The sequence below is a fragment of the Trachemys scripta genome, chromosome 1 (genome assembly GCF_013100865.1).
Source record: "Trachemys scripta elegans isolate TJP31775 chromosome 1, CAS_Tse_1.0, whole genome shotgun sequence".
NCBI lineage: Eukaryota > Metazoa > Chordata > Testudines > Emydidae > Trachemys > Trachemys scripta.
Genome location: NC_048298.1, coordinates 269130770 through 269154521, shown reverse-complemented (window position 1 = coordinate 269154521; position 23752 = coordinate 269130770). Strand labels below are relative to the sequence as shown.

At 42.2% G+C, this 23752-nt stretch overlaps 1 protein-coding gene across 5 annotated transcripts in view; it reads right to left on the bottom strand.

Annotated features, from left to right (window-relative positions):
- Nucleotides 1-23752, bottom strand: part of KLF12 (Kruppel like factor 12) — a 348332-nt gene that overhangs the window by 196861 nt on the left and 127719 nt on the right. The window contains exon 1 of one of the 5 annotated variants that reach the window (XM_034758345.1): nt 5940-6070. The exons of the other annotated variants lie outside the window; for them this stretch is intronic. Coding sequence (XP_034614236.1) covers nt 5940-6035 — 96 coding nt within the window. The 5' untranslated portion in view covers nt 6036-6070. Of the gene's footprint in view, nt 1-5939; nt 6071-23752 lie in introns of those variants that run through there. 5 annotated transcript variants of the gene reach the window in all.

The following is a 23752-nucleotide window of genomic DNA, read 5'->3' as shown; positions in this document are numbered from 1 at the left end:
CCCCTTCAAAGAACTCTAATAAATTAGTAAGACATGATTGTGGGTCCAGCAATCACTCACACCCCCGTAGTTACTGTCCTTTGTTCCAGTTTCTTTCAGGCATCTCTTTGGGGTGGAGAGGCCATCTATTGAGCCAGCTGAAGACAAAGTGGAGAGGCTTCCAGGGCCTTTTATATTCTCTCTCGTGGGCAGAAACCCCTTTGTTCTTCTGTGCAAAGTCACAGCAACAAGATGAAGTTTGTAGCTACCTGGGCAAGTCACATGTCCATGAATCATTCAGTTTTTTGCAGGCCAACACCATTGTTTGAACCTTCCCAGGAAAGCTCAGATGTGGATTGGCATCTCCCGAAGTCCATTGTCAGTTAAGTGTTTCTTGATTGGGCACTTCTTGAGAAAGGACTATTCTCAGTAAGTTGACCAAATGCTTCACTGAGGCAACTTAGAATCGAACACATTGAGATACAAGTACATAGCCAATATTCATAACTTGAAATGCAAAAATGATACACACATACAGACAGCATAATCATAACCAGCAAACTACAACCTTTCCATAGACATTCCACTTGACCTCCTCTGTACAAGACCTGGTGCAACCATAGGACCCTGGTTGCAACAATGATCTATACGGTCACAGGTCATGTCAATAACATCACAACAGTGACCTCCACATCACCTCTCCTCCTTCCATCTCTCAGCTCATGACTACAACGACTCTCAAAGAACTGAACAAACGGGGAAGTGGTCCCAGGCTGGAAAGGAACGCAGTCTGTGAAAAGTATTGCAGCTGACGGTGAGACATACCTTTTGCATTTAAGCCTATTAGCTTGGTAAAGTTAGGAATTAGCTTACATTTTTATCTTTTTTATTTCTTTTGTAACCTATCCTGACTTATATGCATATATACTTGTAATCACTTAAAATTTCTCTTTCTGTAGTTAATAAACTTATCTTACTGTTTTATCTTAACCAATATGAGTTTGCATTAAAGTGTGTGGGGAACATCTACTTGATAAATAAGGATGGTGCATAATCATTACCCAGTGTTGGAATGATGGACTTACTATGAGATTACACTGTCCCAGGACAATACTTAGCAGTACAAGACACCCTTTTCTGGGGAACAAGGATGGGACTGAGGATATGCAGGTGTTGCCCTGTAAGTAATTTATGAGTGGCTAGCTAGTAGCTCTCAATACTGTGTAGCTGGGAGGAAGTTATATGCTGAAGGCTGTGTGTGTGAGCAGAACCTGGAGAGGTGGTTGTTCACTAGCAAAGCAGTGCAAGAGGCATCCCAGCCTAGATTGTACCCTGGGGAATATCAAATATGGTAACTGCACCTAAACTAATGCTAACTCATTTGATCAATTTTTTTACTGCCACATCCAACTCTGGAAGGCACTGAGCACCGTCAGCTCTCAACAATTTTAATGAAAGTTGAAGATGCCCAGAATCTTGTAGGAGCAAGCCAATATGTAACATATCAAACTGATGTACTGATAGTACAACACATAAATTACTTTAGGGCTACTGAGATACTCATGATAATTTTGCCAGTGTTGTACTAAAAGATCTAATGCAAATATTCTGGGCTTGATTCTGACTTCACAACATTTTCTGCTCCAGTGTATTTCAACTGGACCATCAAAATGCTTTAGATACATTTCACCATTCCATCAACACAAAGCAGTTTTAAAAACAGCTTCTGGCCCAAACTGGCTCAAAGACTTCAATGGAGGTACTCTTGATGTATATATGAGGGAGATCAAAATGAAGCCCTCTCTTTATCTTGTAAGGAATAAATGTCAGTTTATTCAAATTCAAGTTATAAAGATGGCCCATAACCCTTGCTAGAAAATGAATCTAATACAAATAACTCAAGTAAGTGTCCCTGCAAAAATATTCTACCTTAGAACCTAGTTTGAGATAATATTTAGAAGTATTTGTTTGGTGATAAAGAATAAATGACAAGCATTTGGGGGGAGGGATAGCTCAGTGGTTTGAGAACTGGCCTGCTAAACCCAGGGTTGTGAGCTTAATCCTTGAGGGGGCAACTTGGGGATCTGGGGCAAAATCAGTACTTGGTCCTGCTAGTGAAGGCAGAGGGCTGGACTTGATGACCTTTCAAGGTCCCTTCCAGTTCTAGGAGATGGGATATCTCCATTTACAACAGAACCTTTGAACTGTAATTGTTGCAAAATATAATTTACTTTCTATGATGTTGGCAGAATAAGATTTCACTTTGTTTTAGCATATTTCCAGACATAGACAGTGTAGTATGTATGAGTCCTCTTGTTTCTGTAGATCCATACACAAAATAACTTTGAATTAGAATGTCCTACAGAAATGCCTGTTTACATAGAGAAACTTTTTTTAAAAAAAAATGGCTTTATAATCAACATTCGTTACCCTTCAACATTTTGAAAGTACCTTAAGAAATTAAACAGATAATAAAGCAGTGATTTTACAACTGTATAAAATTCTTATTCAACTTTAATGAAACTTGGGAATATATAAACAGATGGAAAAATTAGGAAAACGCATTTGTATTTTCAAGACTGAAATAATATTTAGGGACCTAGAGAGAACAAAAATATGGGCAGATAAAATAAGATCCAACACAAAGTACAAGTTATGGAATATGGCATATGGAAAAATATAATTAGAAAATCATAAATCTGAAAAGCTGTAATGCCCAAAGAGACTTGGAGGTGGTAGTGAACAAGAAATTAAATATGAGTTTGCAATGCTATACTGCATAAAAAATATTCAAGGTGAGTGTGCAAATATACAACTCTGGTGAGTCTGCACCTGAAATATAAGATTCAGTAGCAGCCAACTTATTACTAGACAATTGAAGACAAACTCGGAGAGTCCAGAAGCAAGTAGATCAAGGATCTGGAAGAAGTGACTCGTTGGGAAAGATTTTTAAATGTGAAACGTGTAGCCTGGCTACATGAGGGCTCATAGAAGACAAAACTATAAATATCTGATATCAAGAAAGAAATAGTTATTTAGCATGGAACAAGATGGCAGAATCAGCAGTAAGAAAGCTAAGAAAAATTAAGCTAATTATTAGGAAAGCCTCCTGACACTGAGATCTGTAACACTGTGGAACAATTTTCCAGAGAGAGTGGGAGAAGCCCCCACACTGAAGCTAACTAAAATTGCCCTGGAAAAAGCAATAGGAAGCTTATTGGGAAAAAAAGCAATTCTGCATCAGAAAAGGGGACAGACTAGATGACCTAATCATTTTATGATTCTATTTATAACTCTATATGCCATTCCCGTTAATGCAGTATTGTTCCTTTTAGTCTATTCCAATGTAATCTGTCCAATCCAGTCTAGTTTTAAATGGCACCTTTGTAACTGTGTCATCATCCCAACAAGCATGGCAATAGGTAACTGACCTTGAAAAGAAACTGCATTTATAATCTGTATTTATTGTGGAAAAATATGCAAGGTAAGTTACAGGAAGAAAAACAGATGTTGGATTCATTCCCATTTTCACTGGCAAGAATATCTTGAAGTCCTTTATATACTATAATTAATCTCAATTTCTTGTAATCAATATATTGTTAATTACTCATATTACTCATCTGTAAATATGTATATGCTTAATTATAGAATAACAATCATAAAATCATAGCCGTGGCAAAGGAGAACAATCCAACAGGAAGAGACTTTCAAACGTATTAGACTAATATAACATCAATTCGCCATATACAAGTTTGCCTTGCTACATTTACTTAAAGTGGAAGGAACCCATCTGGGGGGAGTGCAAACTCTATGAGTTTCCCAGACCAAATGAAGAGCTCTGTGTAAACTCAAAAGCTTGACTTGCTCCCAAAATTATTCATTGGTTGTTTCACCACCCCTCCAGATTCACAGAGCTGATGCCCAAATTCTCATAAGTGATATCCAAACAGCCCCCAAAGGAGGGGTTTTCAGAATTAGGAGAAAGGAGAGTGCATGCCTTAGATCAGTGGTATGTAACCTGCAGTCCACGGGCCACATGCAGCCCATCAGGGTAATCTGCTGGCTGGCCCCAAGACAGTGTTTACATTGACAGTCCGCAGGCACAGCCGCTCACAACTCCCAGTGGCCGCGATCCGCCGTACATATAAGGTTATTATCCAGTTTAAAATTTTTCCAGGAAACCAGGGTTACCAGCCCAAATTTTGCCATCAGATCTTAATCACGTGTGGTTAAGTCTATGGCTATGTGAAGTGTTGGTAACAAAACCCCAAACTATTCTAGTTTCAGGTTCTATTCCCAGACTGAAATTCAGATCAAATTCACCAAACAAGAAAAAAAAAGACCACTTCAAATTATTAATGTTTTGAGTTTATGTGGACCATGCCTGAAATACAAAGCTGCATATTATTTTGATATGAAACAGTGTAGTTCTGGCTGAGTTTAATTTTGAGATTTTGGTTTCATTTCAACTCAGAACAAATCTTCAGGAGTGGGAATGTCATGGATCAGAAATGAGTACAGTGTTCAAAAGAACCCATGTGAACAAACAAACAAACAAAAACAACAAATCACAATCACATTATGTCTCATCTGAAAGGCAACACCTTCAAAACCGCACTGACTCCTGGAACCACTAGTTCAGCAGATGACTCAGAAGGATAACTCACACAGTATCCGCAAAAAGAACAGGAGTACTTGTGGCACCTTAGAGACTAACAAATTTATTAAAGCATAAGCTTTCGTGGACTACAGCCCACTTCTTCGGATGCACAGTATCATTAACACCACACTTTTTGCAGTAGCCAAAATTTTCCTCATAAGTCTCTCATGCTGGCACTGACCATGCCATCTCCTGCTTGTGCCCCAAACTAAGCAACAACATAAGGATCTACAAATGCAAAAGCTTCTGAAATGTGACTCTAGGGGCCAGATTTTTAAGGCAGTTAGACACCAATCTGCATCTGTAGGCATCTAAGTACCTTTAAAAATCTGGCCCTAAGGAACTTGGACAAGTGCTTATAACAATTCAGTGTCAGAGCTAGGTATAAAATCTAAATCTCTGTGTCTTATCTCCAGACCATACTGCCTCTCTGTACAGTCACTTGCTTAAATTATACTTAGACTTGGCACATGTAGTATGAAAGAAGAAAAAGGTTCTGATTTCAGGAAAGACCAAGTTTGGTGTGACATCAAGAGGCTCAGAAATGCAATCAGAGGTCAAGCTGCTCCCTGTCAAACTGTAGAGCCTCAGAATGTACCTCTGCCTACTTAGCATACTTTAAGATCTCATTCCATCAACTCTGCCTGCCTGCCTCATTACTTATTGCTAATGAAATCACACATGTCTCTACAAGGGATTATTGATAATTATGATAGTGGTTGCTTCAGATATGCTATGAGTTATTTGAATCACAATATCAGAGAGGTAGCCGTGTTAGTCTGGATCTGTAAAAGCAGCAAATACCCACTTTGTCGGATGTGAAATGCATCAGACAAAGTGGGTATTCACCCACGAAAGCTCATGCTCCAATACGTCTGTTAGTCTATAAGGTGCCACAGGACTCTTTGCGGCTTTTGAATCACAATAGCATTCATTATAACATGGCAATAAAATCTAACAACAAAATTATTGTATTTTGATTGCTTGTATTCATATTCCGTATTCACTGAATAATACTAGATATTTGGCTGAAGACCAAAAAAGTATTTGCTAAGTATTTATGGAATTTCTCTGTCCCACATGCATATACAACAAAGATTTGCTTAATAGAATTCTAACTATTTAGTAAAGGTTTGTATTTTAATGTATTTATCTATCCACAAACCTAAAAAGGCAGTTTGAGTTAAAATTAAAAATAAAACCTATTCACACCATTTTATGATGCATAACAGGGATCGGCAACCTTTGGCACGCGGCTTGCCAGCGTAAGCACCCTGGCAGCCCGGGCTGGTTTGTTTACCTGCCGCGTCCGCAGGTTCGGCCAATCACGGCACTCACTGGCCACGGTCTGCTGCTCCAGGCCAATGGGGGCAGCGGGAAGCGGCGGACAGCACATCCCTCGGCCCGCGTTGCTTCCCGCTGTGACTGCCCTTTATGTGTCTCTGAAGTAAAGGCAAAAAAAGGAAGATTGCTATCAAGTGGTTGGTCACTTTTGTTTCACAAGAAGAAAGTTATGACTGACCTAGATTTCCACCCTTCCTTGACTACAGTTGAAAGTCAAATGACTCTCAGTTGTTATTGAATTCTCTACGTTCTATACTCCTGAAGCAGTGTTCACATACCTTCTTTTAGTCTCCCCCAAGAAAAATACCCAAAATGGATTGGAAAGAAAGTGGAGTGGGGTGAAGTAAAAGTTTGTTCACGATTCTATTTGATCTATAAAAAAAGTATTCATTGAAGAGTTTGTTTGCTGCTTGGAAGAGTGACAAAAGATTATAACAGAGACATTCAAATGTTATATGAAAAATGCTGTGTAAGCAATCCAATTCAGGTGATTCCTTTTGTTTAGGAGATAGCTGTTGGAGACACGAAAGGAAAAGGTTTACATATATGCTCCTCCCTTTATATAGGACTGAAGTGACAAGTATTTTGGTTGCTTGCCTCCATCTGCAGGTAGGAGGACATAATATCCACAGGTTGTAGGAAAAACTATTTCTGACAAGCCATTCTCTGACAAAGATTATTTGAAACTATCATGTGCACAGCCCTAGTAGAGCTCCCCCTTTGGCTGGACACCCTCCAGGGCTGTTATCTTTGGGTTCCTCCTCACTGGGCCCTTTGTATTTTAAGCCTCCTTTCCAGGCAATGCCCCTGGCTTGGGGCCTTTAGGCACATGTTTGGGGTGCAAATCCTCTTTTTAGCACCCCTTTGAGAGCTGAGATCTTGCAGTCCAACTGCCGAGCCCCTGGGGTAGTACTGACAACTCAGGTTCTCCCCATAGCTTAAACACACCTGCTCCCAGAATTCCAGATGTGTCGGTGCTCTAGGTCTACAATTTAACTCTTCATGAGCATGCGGCAGAGAAACCAGAACAGACACAGACTTTGCACAGAATTCTAAACACAAATATTCTTTACTTAGCACAAGAAATACACAGATCTAGACAAAATGATAACCATGATTATACATGTTTCCCTGCTTCCGGTTCCTCACCACTCTCGAGAGCTCTTTGGGCTTAGGCAGAGTGCTCTGGGGTATCAGGATTCTTCCCTGCAGCTTCTGGCATCTCTTCAGAATCATGAAGCCTCTCCCCATCTCTAAGTCAGCTATCCTTCTCTGACCTTCGTTGGTCCCACAGCTAAACCAAAGACCTTTATTATGAAAGCTTGTCTGTCTCCTGTTCACTCCTGCCAAAAGCTTCCTGTTTCTTGCTTTGCAAGTCCCCCAGGTTTATACTCATTACGCTTCTGGCATTTAGGGCAGCGACAAAGCTTTTCCACTCCTATCGCGTTCTAGCAAGTCTTTCAATGGTTCCCCAGCTCTGCCCCAGGTCTTTCAGTTCAGCTTTCACAGCTCTTTGCCACATTGTTTTCAGATGGCCTCGTTTTCATTTGCCTTCAGGTATCCATTTTATTGCTATTCTGGTGATGGAATCAGTTTTCATTCAAAGTACATGGCCAGTCCATCTCCAACACTTCCTGGTAATGATTGTGCTCTTATTTTCTTGGCTGCACTGTGTGAATAGGTCTTATTCTGGGCTAAAATATATGGAAAATGTTTTTGAGGCTAGTTGTATGGAGTGAAGACAGTTTGGACATGTCATACATTCCCCAGCATTCTGCACTATAAAGTAGTGTTGAAAGTACACAGCTATGATAAATCTTGAGTTTGGTTTTGGTGTTGTGTTTTCATGGTTTCCAGACTGTATTTAAGCTCCTGATGGTGTTCCTAGCTTTATTGATTCTGTTCCGGATGTCCTGGCTTGTTCCACCATCCTGACTAGAGGTGCTGCCTAAGTATGTGAATGTTTCTACACTGGTGAGAACATGATCCTATATCCATAGTGATAATGGTGAGGCAATATTAAGGATCATGATATCTGTCTTATTGCAGTTAATTTTTAGTCCGATTTGCTGGCTGAACGTATTGAGTTGGATTGTTTTTTCTTGTATATGGTGCTGAATATGTGATAGGCAAGCGAGATCATCTGCAAAGCCTAGGTCTTCAAGGTATGAGAAGGGTGTCCATTTAATGCCTCTTGGCATGTCTTCTGTTGTACGCTGCATTACCCAGTTGATGGCACTGTTGAAGAGGATTGCAGACATGACGCACCCCTGATGTACTTCTGTTTTGACTTCACAACTGAGCTCACTGTGATCAACACTGCCGTAAAGTCGGAATAGAAGCTTTTGATGATGTTGATTATATGGAGAGGGATTCCATATGCCCGCAAAATGCGCCATAGGCTGCTCCTGTGAATGCTGTCAAAAGCCTTCTCAAAATCTATTAAGTTTATGTTGAATTGCCACTACCATTCTAAGCATTGTTCTATTATATTTTGTAGAGTGAAGATCTGCTCTGTGCATCCACGCCCTTTCTGAAAACCGGCTTGCTCTTTTCTGAGAACGCTATCAACTGCCTTTGATATACACTGGATTATGATCTTACACAATAACTTGTTTTGCATAGATAAAAGTGTGATACCACACCAGTTATTAAAATCACTGAGAGCTCCTTTCTTTGGTATCTTCATTTATAACTCCATTGGCCCACTCATCTGGCACTTTTTCTCTTTCCCAGATTGATGTGAACAGAGGGGCCAGGATACTAACTCAGGATTTACCTTGAACAATTATGTATTCAAGTTTTCCTTGCCAGGAGCTTTCCCATTTTTTAAGGATTTGATGGCTTGGATGATCTCTTCTTTTGTTGAGATGTCTGTGTTGATATCAAGATCTTCTTCTGCCTCCTTGATGCAGGGCCGTCCCTAGCTATTCTGGGGCCATACGCACTCAACGTCAGCACGGCTGGGGCCGGGCCGCTGCACTTTCCGCCGCTGGTGACTGCAGGCCCATCTCTGCTGCAGTCCTCAGGGGCGGGAAGGGGCAGGGCTGGGCAGAGCAGGGGGCGGGGGCCATAGGGAAGGGGCGGGGCAGGGGCTGGAGCAGCACGCAGCTGCGCAAGGCACCAGGAAATTCGGTGCCCCACATTTCCTGGTGCCCTACGCAGCTGCGTACTTTGCGTATGGGAAAGGTCGGCCCTGCCTGGATGTTTGCTTCCTCTTTAGGTGGTTCCCTGTTCAACAATTCCTTGAAATGCTCTGTCCAGCACATTTCTTGTTCTTTTTCTGTTGCCAATAGGTGGCCTTGTCCCTGATGAGTGTGTTTGTTGGTGTCTGCCGTTTGCCACTGATAAGCCGTGTCATTTTGTAGATGGTTCCTTGTTCACCACAGGCAGCTGTATCCTCTGCTTGTATTGCCAGATTATCAATATAGTGTTGTTTGTCTGCTCTCTAAAGGCGTTTAACCTCCTGGTGTGCCGTGCTATTCTGCTCATAATATTTGTCCCTTAGCTTCTGGGATTTTGTGTCTAAAACTTTTTTCTTCAAGGCTCACCTGGTTTCTATGGTGTTCCATGTGCTGGATATAATCTACTCCTTTCTTTTCTTCTGCTAAACAGGATTCATTGCTCTGTTTATAGATTGTTGTTATTTTGTCCCACCTCTTGTTGATCTGCATTCCCCTCTTCCTAAAGGTCTGCAAGTGCCTGAAACCTGTTCTTTAACTGCAGAACAAAGGCTTTCTGTATTTCAGGGGACTTTAGCTTGTAACTTCATAACATTTATGTCCCTTGTTTGGTGGACCCACACTTCTCAGATTTAGCTTGATGGAGGCTGTCACAAGGCGGTGATCGCTGCCAACATCTGCTTCCCTTCTCACTTTCACAACTGTCAATGAGCGTCGCCATTTGCCATTGGTCATCATATGGTCAATCTTGTTCTTATCTCTGCCGTTTCAAGAACACCATGCCTGCTTGTGAATTTCACAATACTGAAATAGGGTTCCACCGATGACTAGGTCGTTTGTATTGCATAGATCAACAAGCCTCTCTCCGTTTTTATTCATGGTGCCACACCCATGTCTTCCCATTGCTCTGTTATCTGTGTTGTCCTTCCTGATCTTGGTATTCAGGGCTCCCATGATGATAGTTATGTCGTGGCATAGTACTCTCTCTAGCTCCACCTGTAGTGTAAGGTAGATTTGTCCTTTCCTTCTTCATCACTGTCATTTGTCGGACCATAGCACTGAATCAGGGTGATAGTATTTTGTTTCCCTTTCAGTCTGGCTCTCATAAGTCTGCTGCTGATGGACTTCCACTCGAGCAGGGACCGCTCCACTCCCTTCTTCAAAAGGATGGCAACACCCTCATGATGTTTATATAATCCCCTAAAAATACCTTGATTATTTGTTCTTCTGCTGCAGATTTTCCACTCTTTCTCCATGCAGGGAAGTTAGAGGGACTAGCCTCGCCAAGTTTCAGTCAACACATTATCAAAAGATGTTTCCATCTGAACAGGCAACCACTTAAGGTTTTTCTATCTAACTACTGTCCCTGGTTTGGCAGAGATATGCTAAGCCCGTCAGCAAATGGGGGATTTTATATTCACATAACAGAATCCCATGATACAACAATTTCATAATAACTTCATAATATCAACAAGAATTCACATACTGCCCATGAAAGCTTATGTCCAAATAAATGTGTTAGTCTCTAAGGTGCCACAAGGACTCCTTGTTGTTTTTGTACACAGAAAGATTCTCTAAAATCATCTTCAAATTGTCACAGAAGCATCAAGAAATTTTCCCTCTACCTATTAAGGTTAAACAGGGGCTTTTTCAGAAACGCTGAGCAAGGGCCCACACTGCCCCAGGAATTGACCAGGAATCAGTTTTTTAATCTGATCCTCAGTCCACTTCTGCTCTGGAAGGGAAATAATCTGCACAAGTCACTTTCCTAGTGTGCCAGCTCATCTGTGCTGGCTGATGTGCTCCTTCCCTAGCTTGCTGACCTTCCTAAGTTGGAACTAGTAACCCCACAGAGGTGGCTGGCTCTTTCCCCCATGCACTGCTACCCACAGGATGGGTAGTAAATGTAGGGGAGAAGGGGACATTTTATAACCCCTTCCTCTCATATGCAGGCATGAAACAATGGTCACAATTTGTCCTTCGAGTCCTCTGAGGTCTTCTATCCCAGGACAGATGCTTGAAGAGAATTCTGCTCTGCCAGCAGACAGACTGTTTGGTTATGCCACCCATCACATCCTCACAGGCTTGCTTTTTCAGAAATAGGCCTGAACTTTTCATGCTGAAAAATCCCAGGCCCTATCATGGCTGAAGATCCAGACTGGAAGCAGTAAAATAACCAGGGACAAGGGCTCAGCAATCTGGACACCACCACCTTCTCTTTAAAACAATCATCCTGAAGTTACACCAGCCCATGTATCCCTGGACAAAATAAAAGGAAAAGATCACATTTCTGAGGCTGAAGGTTTCAGGTTCATTCCCCAGTGACAAGTCATTTTGGAGATTCTTACAAAGTGATTGCAACTGTAATCAATGTTCAGGATAATCTCATAAAAGATTATTTGTATCCAGTGACAAATGTAATTATCTGATTTGTCCGACATCCCTTTGGTCTTTGTACTTTCTCATGTTTGTCTCTGTACTCGAGCTTTACTTCTTTGGGTCGGTACTGAAGACAAATTTTTAGTTGGAAGACAGCCACAGGGAATTACAAAATTCTGATGAAGTGTCTTACTTGCACTTGCTCCTCTTTCAGGTTTTGCCTTACGCACAGGTTCCTCTCCTCTTCTTTATAGGAGAGAGAGAGAGAGAGAGAGACATAATCAACATGTTCTAGGCCAGTCCATTATATATACAAGGGGCTCACTAGTTCCTTCTCTTTCATTTCCAGCTGAAGGACACCCTGCTGGACTGAGTGACATAGAAGACCTAAGGGGCAGCAAACTGCTTCCAGCTTTGAGAGCAGCAGCACATTGCTGTGGACAGCTGTACCCAGAGTGCCATATATACCAGACCCCATTAGTCCAGCATGGCTGTCTGCCACAGGAATCCCACAGCAGTACCAAAGGGATAAAGATGGGGAAGACTTGGCTCAACCACAAAGTGGATTTATAGCAGGTTCTGCATATAGTGGACATCACCCAAAAAATATCTCAAATGTCCTGTCTCCACCTTCTGTCAATGAGGAACTACAACTCTAACTTATACCCATGCATCTAGACTAGTGTAGAAGATCTAAGAAATTTCAAATTTGTTTGTTAACAGTTATTTGCAATTATGAATAAATACAGTTTAATTCATGGTTACATCACAAGAATAAGGGAATAATTAAATAAAATTGAGTGGCTGCAAATGGAACAGAGAGATAATTCCATAGAAACTAAACAATACTTCACTGCCTTGCAATTTATCTTTTGCACTCTGCTTCACATCATGCACCAGAGTATAGTAATTGCTTGTATGCATTTTTTTCTCTGAAGGAAGCAAACTGCTTATTTGAACACACCAGGAGACTGGATGTGTGAACTTATGATATTCAAGCTTCAAATGTTATCTCAGTGTTGGGAATCTGATCCTAATCCCACTAAGATCAATAGTAGTTTTGCAATTGGTTTCAATTGGAGCATTACTGGACAAACATTTACTACAAAAGCCGGTAAAATAGTATTCTTTAGAGCAGAAGTGCGACAACTACGGGCTTTTTTCAGTTGGTGAATGAACTGCAAACCATTCAGGATTCCTGTGAGTGAACAAAAATTTAAGTATTTGCTAAACAGTCTGGACATATAATTTTCAAGTTATGTGTTGTTTACAAATTGTTCACTTCAACTATTAGATACTTACTATTTGTGGTGTCTGATTCTTCACATATTATATTTTCTGATACCTGACTGGATGATTTGAAATTTTTAAATACTGTAGGAGAACAATGAGTGATGAATAGTAAATAAAGCAACCAATGGTGCAAGCATTCTCAGGCGCCCAAATCTTTGAAGGATTATGGCCTAATTTTGCATTAGATATAATTACTGTCAGGAGCATCATATACTGAGCATATGCCATGCCCACTGACTCCAACAGAAAATATTCAAAATCTTTTCTCAACAATTACAGCATTAAAAATCCATGCTCAAATAAAGAGATATATTTAGGCAGCTAGTCACACAAGCCAGGAGAAACTTGGCAAGTATAATCTGAAAGACTAGAAAATAACATTTAAAAAGAAAAAAGCAATCATTTTACAAAAATGTGGTAAGCCATTTATGAGCTATTGATTTGAAGCATGGAACACATTGTAACTGCTGAATTCCTTCTGGGAATGGAGAATGTGATAGCCAACATCCTCCTTTGTCTTTTGAGATGGAAATGTTCTTCAAATGGATTACACACAGGAAACTCAACAGTTAAATCTATTTTAATTAATTCACAAAATTTGGAAATTCTTCACAAGATTCCCATCCAAGGCTGGAGAGTGAAACAGAGAGAACTGCCCAATTCAGGGTTTCCTGCTCCTGATAGTGACTCGAACACCTGGTACAGGTCACTATCATAGGGAGGATAGTGACTAGATGGACAACTCATCTGATCTGGTGTGGCAATTCCTCTGTTCCTGTAATGATTAGTTCCCTGTAAATTATTTCACAAGTGATTCAGGTCATCAGGATTCACCACTGGGGCTTACGCTGGACTCTTAAGTGAGCTCTTCACAAGCCTGTAAACCTTGGGTCCTTTGTTATCCTCTTCCATGACTTTGTCTTTGAAAGCTCAATGTTATGGCCTGTCTATGTACATAATTGTAATTTCATGCATACTGGATAAGAACCATAGTGACTATGACAGTTGCTGGCAAAGCACTACAACAGTACACAGCATTGTGTGTTGTTATTATCATCATTCAAATACAGAACAGGTGCTACCACAACATATTCAATGAGATACACATCCTGTATCTGGTATTTAGACCCAGTCATCAACAATAGTTTTCGGTGTGATGTTCTGTGTGAGTGAGTTTGATATAATCACGAATTACTGCTAATTAGGTCCCAGTGTGTCTTTAAATCCTCATTAATGAACTTTACTTCAGTGAACCTGGTTGAACATCCCACAGCATGGAGATCTAACATAGCATTCTGTTATCTTTAAAACAGCATCACATTCCCATTAAAAATGTATGGTGACCTTACCCATGTGTAAGCCTTCAAGAAATAATGCACTGAGATAACTGGCTGTTTGGCATCATGCACTCTTTATTGTGTGTGTCAAACCCTGAGTCATATTGATACATTTAACATTTCTCATTAGTACATAATAGGAAATTGTGGCTGTGTAATACTAACACTTAACTTTTCTCATTAGTACATAGGCACAATTTGCTATTATGTAAACCACATATACCCTACATGTGGTTTAGTTATACTGTGTACAACATGCTGAAAATGATATTTTGTTCACATGGGCTCTGTTTCACATACAATATAATGTATTTATTAGAATGTAATGTGTTCATTAGTACTACTTTGCATCATAAGCTCCATGTGTGTTGAACTGCAAAAATTTTGAAGCAATAATTTCTGCACAGTGGTAAAGTTTGTCAGGCAATACAGGAACTCACATGTCCCCTACACCTCTCTGCACAACACTTATATCATTAATATGTGTGGGTGCCAAACTGCCCCACTTGATCCCTTCATTGTTTTGTCTGTGGAGGTTTAATAAACATTAATAAAACATATTTACATGCAACAAAATTATAGCAATCACTGGTCAGAAGAGCAATGGTGATTGGAGTCTGACTGATGCTGGATACACATCTCTAAATAGTCATTCATCCATCCTATGCAGGCAATTCAGTGCAACCTTTTATACTGCATGTCTGTAGTCATATCATCTGTTCACAAGAATGCAGGGAATACTCATATGCCCTAATTCAGGAAGCACTCTCTATGGGATTTAAGCAGGGGGAAAGTTAAGCAGAATTTAATTATTATTGTAGAATAATAGGCAGGAATAGATGTTCCCCCGATATAAAGCAAGAGATTTATAAACTAAGGCTATGTCTACACTACGCAACTTTTAGCAACACAGCTGTGGTGCTAGAGACATGCCACAAAAAGGCACACAGTGTAGTCGCTGTTTATCAGAGGGAGAGAGCTCTCCTGCTGACAAAGCACTGTTCACACCCTCGAGTTTTGTGACGAAAACTTTTGTCATTCATGGGGGTGTTTTCTTCAAACCTTTGAACGACAAAAGTTTTGTCATTCAGGTTCCAGTGTAGACAAAGCCTAAGGAGTTATATGGGAATCAACCCAATAGTACATTCCTACTAAAGGATGCTGTGATAAATGGGGGAGGGGGAGGGTAGCTCCCTTTTATGGACACCCAGCCAGCCAGTAGCTATAAAATCCCTCTTAGTAGCTGTTCTCTAATTGCTCTACCTGTAAAGGGTTAAAAAGTCTCACTGTTATGCATAGGTAGAAGGAAGTGAGTGGGCACTGGCCAAAAGGGCCAGAAGGCTAGAACTTTTTAAAATTGAAAAAAAGACTCCCCCTTTGTCTGTCTCTTGTTGTTCTTCCGGGAAAGGCGGACAGGGCAGCAGCTATGCTGTAAGAAGCTTGGGCCAGGTATTTTTCTTTTGGCAGCCTGCAAAGCCATTGAGGTTTTTTTTCTCTTTCTTTTTTTTTCTTTGCTGCCTGAGGGGGAACAGGCATGCAAAGGGTTCAACCTGCAAAGCCAGGGAGTCCAACAAGCAGTTTATTTTTTTTCCTAGCTTTGTGGCAACGAAATAGCTGGGCTAGAGTAGAGCAGCCCTGTGCATGAGGTTGCAGTCAGGCACCGAAACCCTAGAGAAACCAGTCTTCCCAATGCGGCATGCCACGGAGAAGGCAGACCCAGATCAAGCCCAGACATCCAGCTCCATAAAAGAAATGCAGAGAGGGGATGAGGGACTGGAGATTTCCCCGGAGAGAATGTCAGCCCTCCCCAACCCAAGATCCAGGTACCAAGATGGAGGGATTCCCTTAACCCAGACTGAATTCTAATTGCGGAAGACAGGAATTTCTTCCTACAGATGAAGCGCTGGGAAATGGAGGCAAAGTGCTTAAAAGCAGAGATAGAGCTGAAGCACTTAGAGCTGGAAAGGGCTAAGCTGGGTCAACCAGGTAGCTCTAACAGTCCTCCTCCAGGTACCCCCCATCCCATTCCAAGAAATTCCCCACATACAAGGTAGGTGATGATACAGAGGCCTTCTTAGAAAATTTTGAAAGGGCCTGCCTTCAGTAAAACATCCCTACGGACCAGTATATGGTGGAACTGAGGCCACAGCTCAGTGGACCCTTAGCAGAGGTGGCAGCTGAAATGCCTAAAGAACACATGAATGAGTATGAACTTTTTAAACAAAAGGCCAAAATTAAGATGGGGCTAACACCTGAGCATGCCCGTCGGCGGTTCAAAGCCCTAAGGTGGAACCCAGACGTGGAATTTTCCCAACACACCTACCACATTGTAAAAAATTGGGATGCCTGGATATCAGAGCAAATGTTAAGTCTCCGGAAGATCTGTCCTTCCTAATACAAATGGAGCAGTTCTTAGAGGGTGTTTCTGAGGAAACAGAAAGGTACATCCTAGATAGGAAGCCCAAAACCGTAATCAAAGCAGGGGATATCAGAGCCAAATGGGTGGCAGAGGTGGCAGAGAAGAAGAAAGCTAGTAGCAGTTGATGGGGATACCAAAAGGGGCAGCCCAAGATGAGATCCCACCATTGGGGTCAGCCCAAAACCTCACCTCACAAAACCCCCTCTCCCTCCACACAGCCAGGGAGACCCCAGATGCCCTCTCGTCCCACCACCCTTGTCTCCAACCACCCACCTCGCCCCAGCCCACAGTCAGCTGGGCAATGCTTTAAATGTAATGAGCTGGGGCATGTAAAGGCCAACTGCCCCCAGCTAACTGCAACTCATCACCCCAGGATCCCACCAAGAGCCTTCAGGCCCAGATGCCTCGCAAATATCCCCAGAGCGAAGGGAAACTGTGAGTGTGGCAGGAGGAAAATTACTCCGTGGAAACACACTGGAGCAAGGTGTCAGCTATCCACCAATCCCTGGTGGACCCCAAATTCATCAACCCAGAGGCCCAAATGACAGTGCAACCCTTTAAGGACAACTCCTTTAACTTCTCTACAGCCAAGCTGCCTGTCCAATACAAGGGCTGGTCAGGAATATGGACTTTTGCAGTCTATGACGATTATCCCAATCCCATGCTGCTGGGAGAAGACTTAGCCAACCATGTGAGTCTAACAAAGAGGGTGGGGATGGTCACCCGTAGCCAGGTTAAACAGGCCTCCATGCCTAAGTTCATTTATGGGGGGAGGGATAGCTCAGTGGTTTGAGCATTGGCCTGCTAAACCTAGGGTTGTGAGTTCAATCCTTGAGGGGGCCACTTAGGGATCTGGGGTAAAAATCTGGGGATTGGTCCTGCTTCAAGCAGGGGGTTGGACTAGATGACCTCCTGAGGTCCCTTCCAACCCTAATCTTCTATGATTCTATTCTATGATTTCTGAGCCTCCTACAAGTATCCAGTCTGTGTCCCCTGATACCACAGGCCCGGGGACCCAGCCAGAGGTGGTGGACCCAGACCAGAGTCTATGGCAGCGGTTGTAGATCCAGTTCCCAGGACCCAGCCAGAACCAGCCCAAGGACTGGAACTGGTGGAGCAGTCAGCACCAAAGCCTGTGTTTGCAACCCCATCAGAGTCAGGGGAGCCAACACCAAAGGGCACCGCAGAGCCTGCACCTACAGCAGCAGCTAAACCGGTGCAAGAAGCTCAACCGGGGCCTGAAATACAACCTAGTGCACCGGCGGAGAGTGGTTCACAGTCGACAGAGACGCCCCCATCTCCTGCATTGCTTCCAGTGGGACCAAGCCCAAGTCCACAACCCAGAGAGGAACCAATGTCTCCAGCATCAAGAGTGCAGTTCTTGGCACAGCAGGTCCCTTGCAGGGACCATGAAACATCTTTGGGAAGCTCACTGGGTGAACAACTTAGTTGCCACCCCTTACCACCATCAAACGAATGGCCTAGTGGAGAAGTTTAATGAGACTTTGGGGGCCATGATACATAAATTTGTGAATAAGCACTCCATAAGAACATAAGAAAATAAGAAAGGCCGTACCGGGTCAGACCAAATGTCCATCTAGCCCAGTATCCTGTCTACCGACAGTGGCCAATGCCAGGTGCCCCAGAGAGAGTGAACCTAACAGGCAATGATCAAGTGATCTCTCTCCTGCCATCCATCTCCATCCTCTGACAGACAGAGGCTAGGGACACCATTCCTTACCTGTCCTGGCTAATAGCCATTAATGGACTTAAACCCCATGAATTTATCCAGTTCTCTTTTAAACTCTGTTATAGTCCTAGCCTTCACAACCTTCTCAGGTAAGGAGTTCCACAAGTTGACTGTGCGCTGCGTGAAGAAGAACTTCCTTTTATTTGTTTTAAACCTGCTGCCTATTAATTTCATTTGATGACTCTAGCTCTTGTATTATGGGAATAAGTAAATAACTTTTCCTTATCCACTTTCTCCACATCACTCATGATTTTATATACCTCTATCATATCCCCTCTTAGTCTCCTCTTTTCCAAGCTGAAGAGTCCTAGCCTCTTTAATCTCTCCTCATACAGGACCAGTTCCAAACCCTTAATCATTTTAGTTGCCCTTTTCTGAACCTTTTCTAGTGCCAGTATATCTTTTTTGAGATGAGGAGACCACATCTGTACACAGTATTCGAGATGAGGGCATACCATCGATTTATATAAGGGCAATAATATATTCTCAGTCTTATTCTCTATCCCCTTTTTAATGATTCCTAACATCCTGCTTGCTTTTTTGACCACCTCTGCACACTGCGTGGACGTTTTCAGAGAACTATCCACGATGACTCCAAGATCTTTTTCCTGACTTGTTGTAGCTAAATTAGCCCCCATCATATTGTATGTATAGTTGGGGTTATTTTTTCCAATGTGCATTACTTTACATTTATCCACATTAAATTTCATTTGCCATTTTGTTGCCCAATGTTTTGGGAGATCTTTTTGAAGTTCTTCACAGTCTGCTTTGGACTCCAATGATTGGGACCTAGTATTGCAGCAGTTACTCTTTGCCTACAGGGCTGTACCACATCCCAGTTTGAAGTTTTCACCCTTTGAACTCGTTTATGGACATGAAGTTAAAGGGCCATTACAGTTGGTGAAGCAGCAATGGAAGGGGGTTACATCTTCTCCAGGAACTAACATTTTGGACTTTGTAACCAACCTGAAAAACACCCTCAAAGTCTCCCTAGCCCTTGCTCGAGAAAACCTACAGGTTGCCCGACAAGAGCAAAAGGCCTGGTATGATAAAAATGCCAGAGAGCATTCCTTCAGAGTAGGTGACCAAGTCACGGTCCTGAAAGCGCTCCAGGCCAGTAAGATGGAAGCATCGTGGGACGGGACATTTATGGTCCAAGAGCGTCTGGGAGCTGTTAATTACCTCATAGAGTTCTCAGACCCTATAATAAAACCTAAAGTATACCATGTTAATTCTTTAAAGCCCTTTTATTCCTGAGAAATCAAGGTTCTCCAGTTTACTGCCCAGGCAAGAGACAATGCTGAGTGGCCTGAAGGAGTCTACTATGAAGGGAAAAGCAACGGTGGAGTAGAAGAGGTGAACCTTTCCATAACCCTTGGGCGTAAGCAGCGACAGCAAATCCAGGAGCTGTGCACCAGCTTCACACCAATGTTTTCAGCCACCCCAGGACGGACAGAATGGGCGTACCATTCCATTGACACTGGTGATGCTCGCCCAATTAGAGCCCAACCCTACCGGATGGCTCCTCAAGCCAAAACCACGATAGAAAGGGAGATCAAGAACATGTTACAAATGGGTGTAATCTGCCCCTGTGAGAGTGCATGGGCCTCTCCAGTGCTTCTGGTTCCCAAACCAGATGGGGAAATCTGCTTTTGCGTGGACTATCATAAACTAAATGCTATAACTTGCCCAGAGAACTATCCAATGCTATACACAGATGAGCTATTGGAAAAACTGGGATGTGCCCAATACATCTCCACCTTAGACTTAACTAAGGGGTACTGACAGGTGCCAATAGATGACCCAGCCAAGGAAACATCAGCCTTCATCACCCATATAGGACTGTATGAATTTAATGTGTTCCCTTTCAGACTGCGAAATGCACCCACCACTTTCCAGAGACTGGTAGATAACCTTCTGGCTGGATTTGGGGAATTTGCAGTTGCCTATCTTAATGATGTGGCCATATTCTCAAATTCATGGGCAAAACACCTGGAACACCTCCAAGCTGTCTTCCAGCGCATAAGGGAGGTAGGATTAACAGTTAAGGCCAAAAAATGTCAAATAGGCCTAAACAGGGTATTGTACCTTGGACACCAGGTGGGTCAAGAACTATCAACCCCCCACAGGCTAAAGTAAATGCTATCCAAAATTGGCCTGTCCCTAAGTCAAAGAAGCAGGTCCAATCCTTCTTGGGCTTGGCTGGGTATTACAGACGATTTGTACCACACTACAGCCAAATTGCTACCCCACTTACTGACCTAACCAGGAAAAAACAGCCAAATGCAGTTCAGTGGACTGAGAAGAGTCAGAAAGCCTTTAACCAGTGTAAGGCAGCCCTTACGTCTGACCCTATACTAAGAGCTCCGGTCTTCGACCAACCTTTCGTTGTAACCACAAATATGTCCGAGTGTGGTGTAGAAGCAGTTTTAATGTAGGAAGGACCAGATCAACAATTCCATCCTGTTGTGTTTCTCAGCAAAAAACTTTCTGAGAGGGAAAGCCACTGGTCAGTCTCAGAAAAAGAATGCTACGCCATTGTGTATGCTCTGGAGAAGCTACGCCCATACATTTCAGGACAGCGGTTGCACCTGTGGACTGACCATGATGCACCGAAATGGCTTCACACAGTCAAAGAGACTAACAAAAAACTTCTTCAGTGGAGTTTAGCTCTTCAAGACTTTAATTTTGAAATACAACACATTTCAGGCGCCTCTAACAAACTGGCTAATGCACTCTCCGGAGAAGGTTTCCCAGAATCAGTCAGGTAAAAATGTCCCTGTATTCTAAGTCATTGTAATCCTTAAAATGTGGAACATACTGTTTAGTTCTTCGTGTAATTAGTAGTAAAATTAGAGGTGCATGTATCTGCATTATTAACTCTGTTTTCCTAAACCTCCAGGAAGAAATCCCAGACGGTGTGGACCCGACCTGAACCAGGCTGGCCAATACTGTCTGTGATTTGGGGTGTGCATGATAAATGAAGGGGGGTAAGTAGCTCCCTTTTACAGACACCCAGCCAGCCAGTTAGCTATAAAATCCCTCTTAGTAGCTGTGATCTAATTGCTCTATCTGTAAAGGATTAAAAAGTCTCACTGCTATGCATAGGTAAAAGGAAGTGAGTGGGCACTGGCCAAAAGATCCAATGGGAAGGCTAGAACTTTTTAAAATTGAAAAAAGACTCCCCTTTGTCTATCTCTTGTTGTTCTCCCAGGGAGAGGTGGACAGGGCAGCAGCTATGCTGTAAGAAGCTTGGGCCAAGTATAAAAAAATCATCAGTAGCATACCTAGAAACTAATCATTTAAAACCCCAGATATGTAAGTAGATCAGGAAATGTCTAGGAAGACACAATTAGGTTTATCCCTTTTATTTTGTTATGACTTGTGGATGCCTCTGTGCTAACCCCAGGTGCTTTTGTTTTGCTTGTAACCTTTAAGCTGGACCTCAAGAAAGTTATTCTTGGTGCTTAATCCTTGTAGTTGTTTTTTTTTAAATCTAGCAATAGCCTGAGTTTCCAGATGTATTTTCTTTTTTTTATTATTAATAAAATTTACCTTTTTTAAGAACAGAATTGAATTTTTGTGCCTTAAGAGGTTTGTGCAGAAGTTGTTTAATTAACTGGTGGCAACAGCCGATTTCCTTTTTTTCTTTCTCAGCTCTTCCCCAGAGGTGGGTGAAAGGGCTTCAGGGTACCCCACAGGAAGAAATTCCCAAGTGTACCTTCCTGGGCTCTCAAAGGGGTTCTGCACTTAGGTGGTGGCAGCATTTACCAATCCAAGGTTAAAAAAAAAATAAAGTCTTAGAGTGCTGGATACAATGAGATGAAGATGTAAGTACAACTGGAGAATGTACTCCATATGGTTGAGATATATCTTTAGAGCACTAGGAATGCTCACCTATGCCACTACCTTCCAAGAGTTAGAATAAAACAATGGGAGAACTAGGCAGCCAAGGGCCCTTTAGTATCTGGAGGAGGAAGGGGGTGTGACATTCTGGATTCTTTCAGGGTTCCCCCCCCCCTCCAGGCCAGGTCTGAGCTTGCCAATAGCTTCCTCCTCATCCTTAGACTTTCTCCCCAAAAGCTCAAAATCTCCTCATTAGGCTTTCCTGTGCTGAAGTCACTGTTCCTTGGGGTGGGGGTGGGGGAACCAGACACGCTAGTCTGACTCTGAGACTGAGCCCTAGTGGTACAAGAGTCAGCATTCTGGCCACAGGCGGGGCATAATTCAACCTCTGTAGAGCCTGTAAGTGCTGTCTTATATAGGGAATCTCAAGATTTACACCAGGAATTCTCAGAACTTCTCTGCCTTGTCTGAGTCAGGGCAGAGAATTCCAGCAGGGAGACACTGCAGTGGCAGAGCCAGGTAGCTGAAACTACTATGACACTACTAACCCGATACAGGGGAAGAGGCGGAGGAGGAAGATTATAAATCGCATCTGCCTGAAACTGAGTAAAAATAAAGGTTTTAAAACAAAATGGTCAAGAGAAACTGAACAGCCAATTTGTTCCTGCACTGGAGACAGAAAATCTGGTGGTCTGAACTGAAAGGCAAAGCCTAGTCCTGGACCAACAATACTGGACTGCCTCCAAATTCCACAGGTGGGAGCTATGAGTAATGACTTCACAATGAAGCTGTGCAACAGAACGGAATTTACCCACAATATTTCTGAGACATCAAAGTCAGCAAAGCAATTGTGCACCTTCGATCACCAATCATTTATTCTTCAAGACCAGTGAAGCAGAGACTATCCCAACTATCTCCCTCAAGCCCAGTGCTACATCTGGAGACACAGTTCCTGGTCCGACAGCAATGTCTTACTCTGTAGGACTGAGTGATTCCATAGCTCCCAAACAATTTATGCTCTTTTATGTAATACCTTGTCAGTATGGCTTCTGGTTTTCAGTGTTTATTAATTTCATTTTGGGGGTTTAGTTTTTTTAGCAATTTTTGAGTTTTATGTAGATGTCAAAAAATTGGGATTTTTGACAGGTTTCTTTTTGTATATACTGTAACGAGTAATCTTTTTGTAATGTTCCCTTTAGTGTTAAACTTTTAGAACACACCAGTAGGATCTGCATGGGCTGATTAATGCGCAATACATTAGAGTGCTACTGCAATCACACCTCTGTAGTCTGCGTTCTGCTCCATGTAGCTAAGCCTTTCAGTAAAAGGTAACCATATACATTGTTTATTGGATATATGCCGATTTTCTTTTCTTCCTCTTCCTTTTATTTATTTTTTAAAAATTGGGAGTGTTTTATCAGTTTCTTATCAGTTAAAACTTAAACTCAGAAGCCCTACCAATCAGAAACGATTTATCTAAGAACATTTCTCCAAAATGAAGTTACAGGCCATACCAGGAATGATTTTAAAGGATTTTCAGTCTGCATGCCCATGTACACTCTC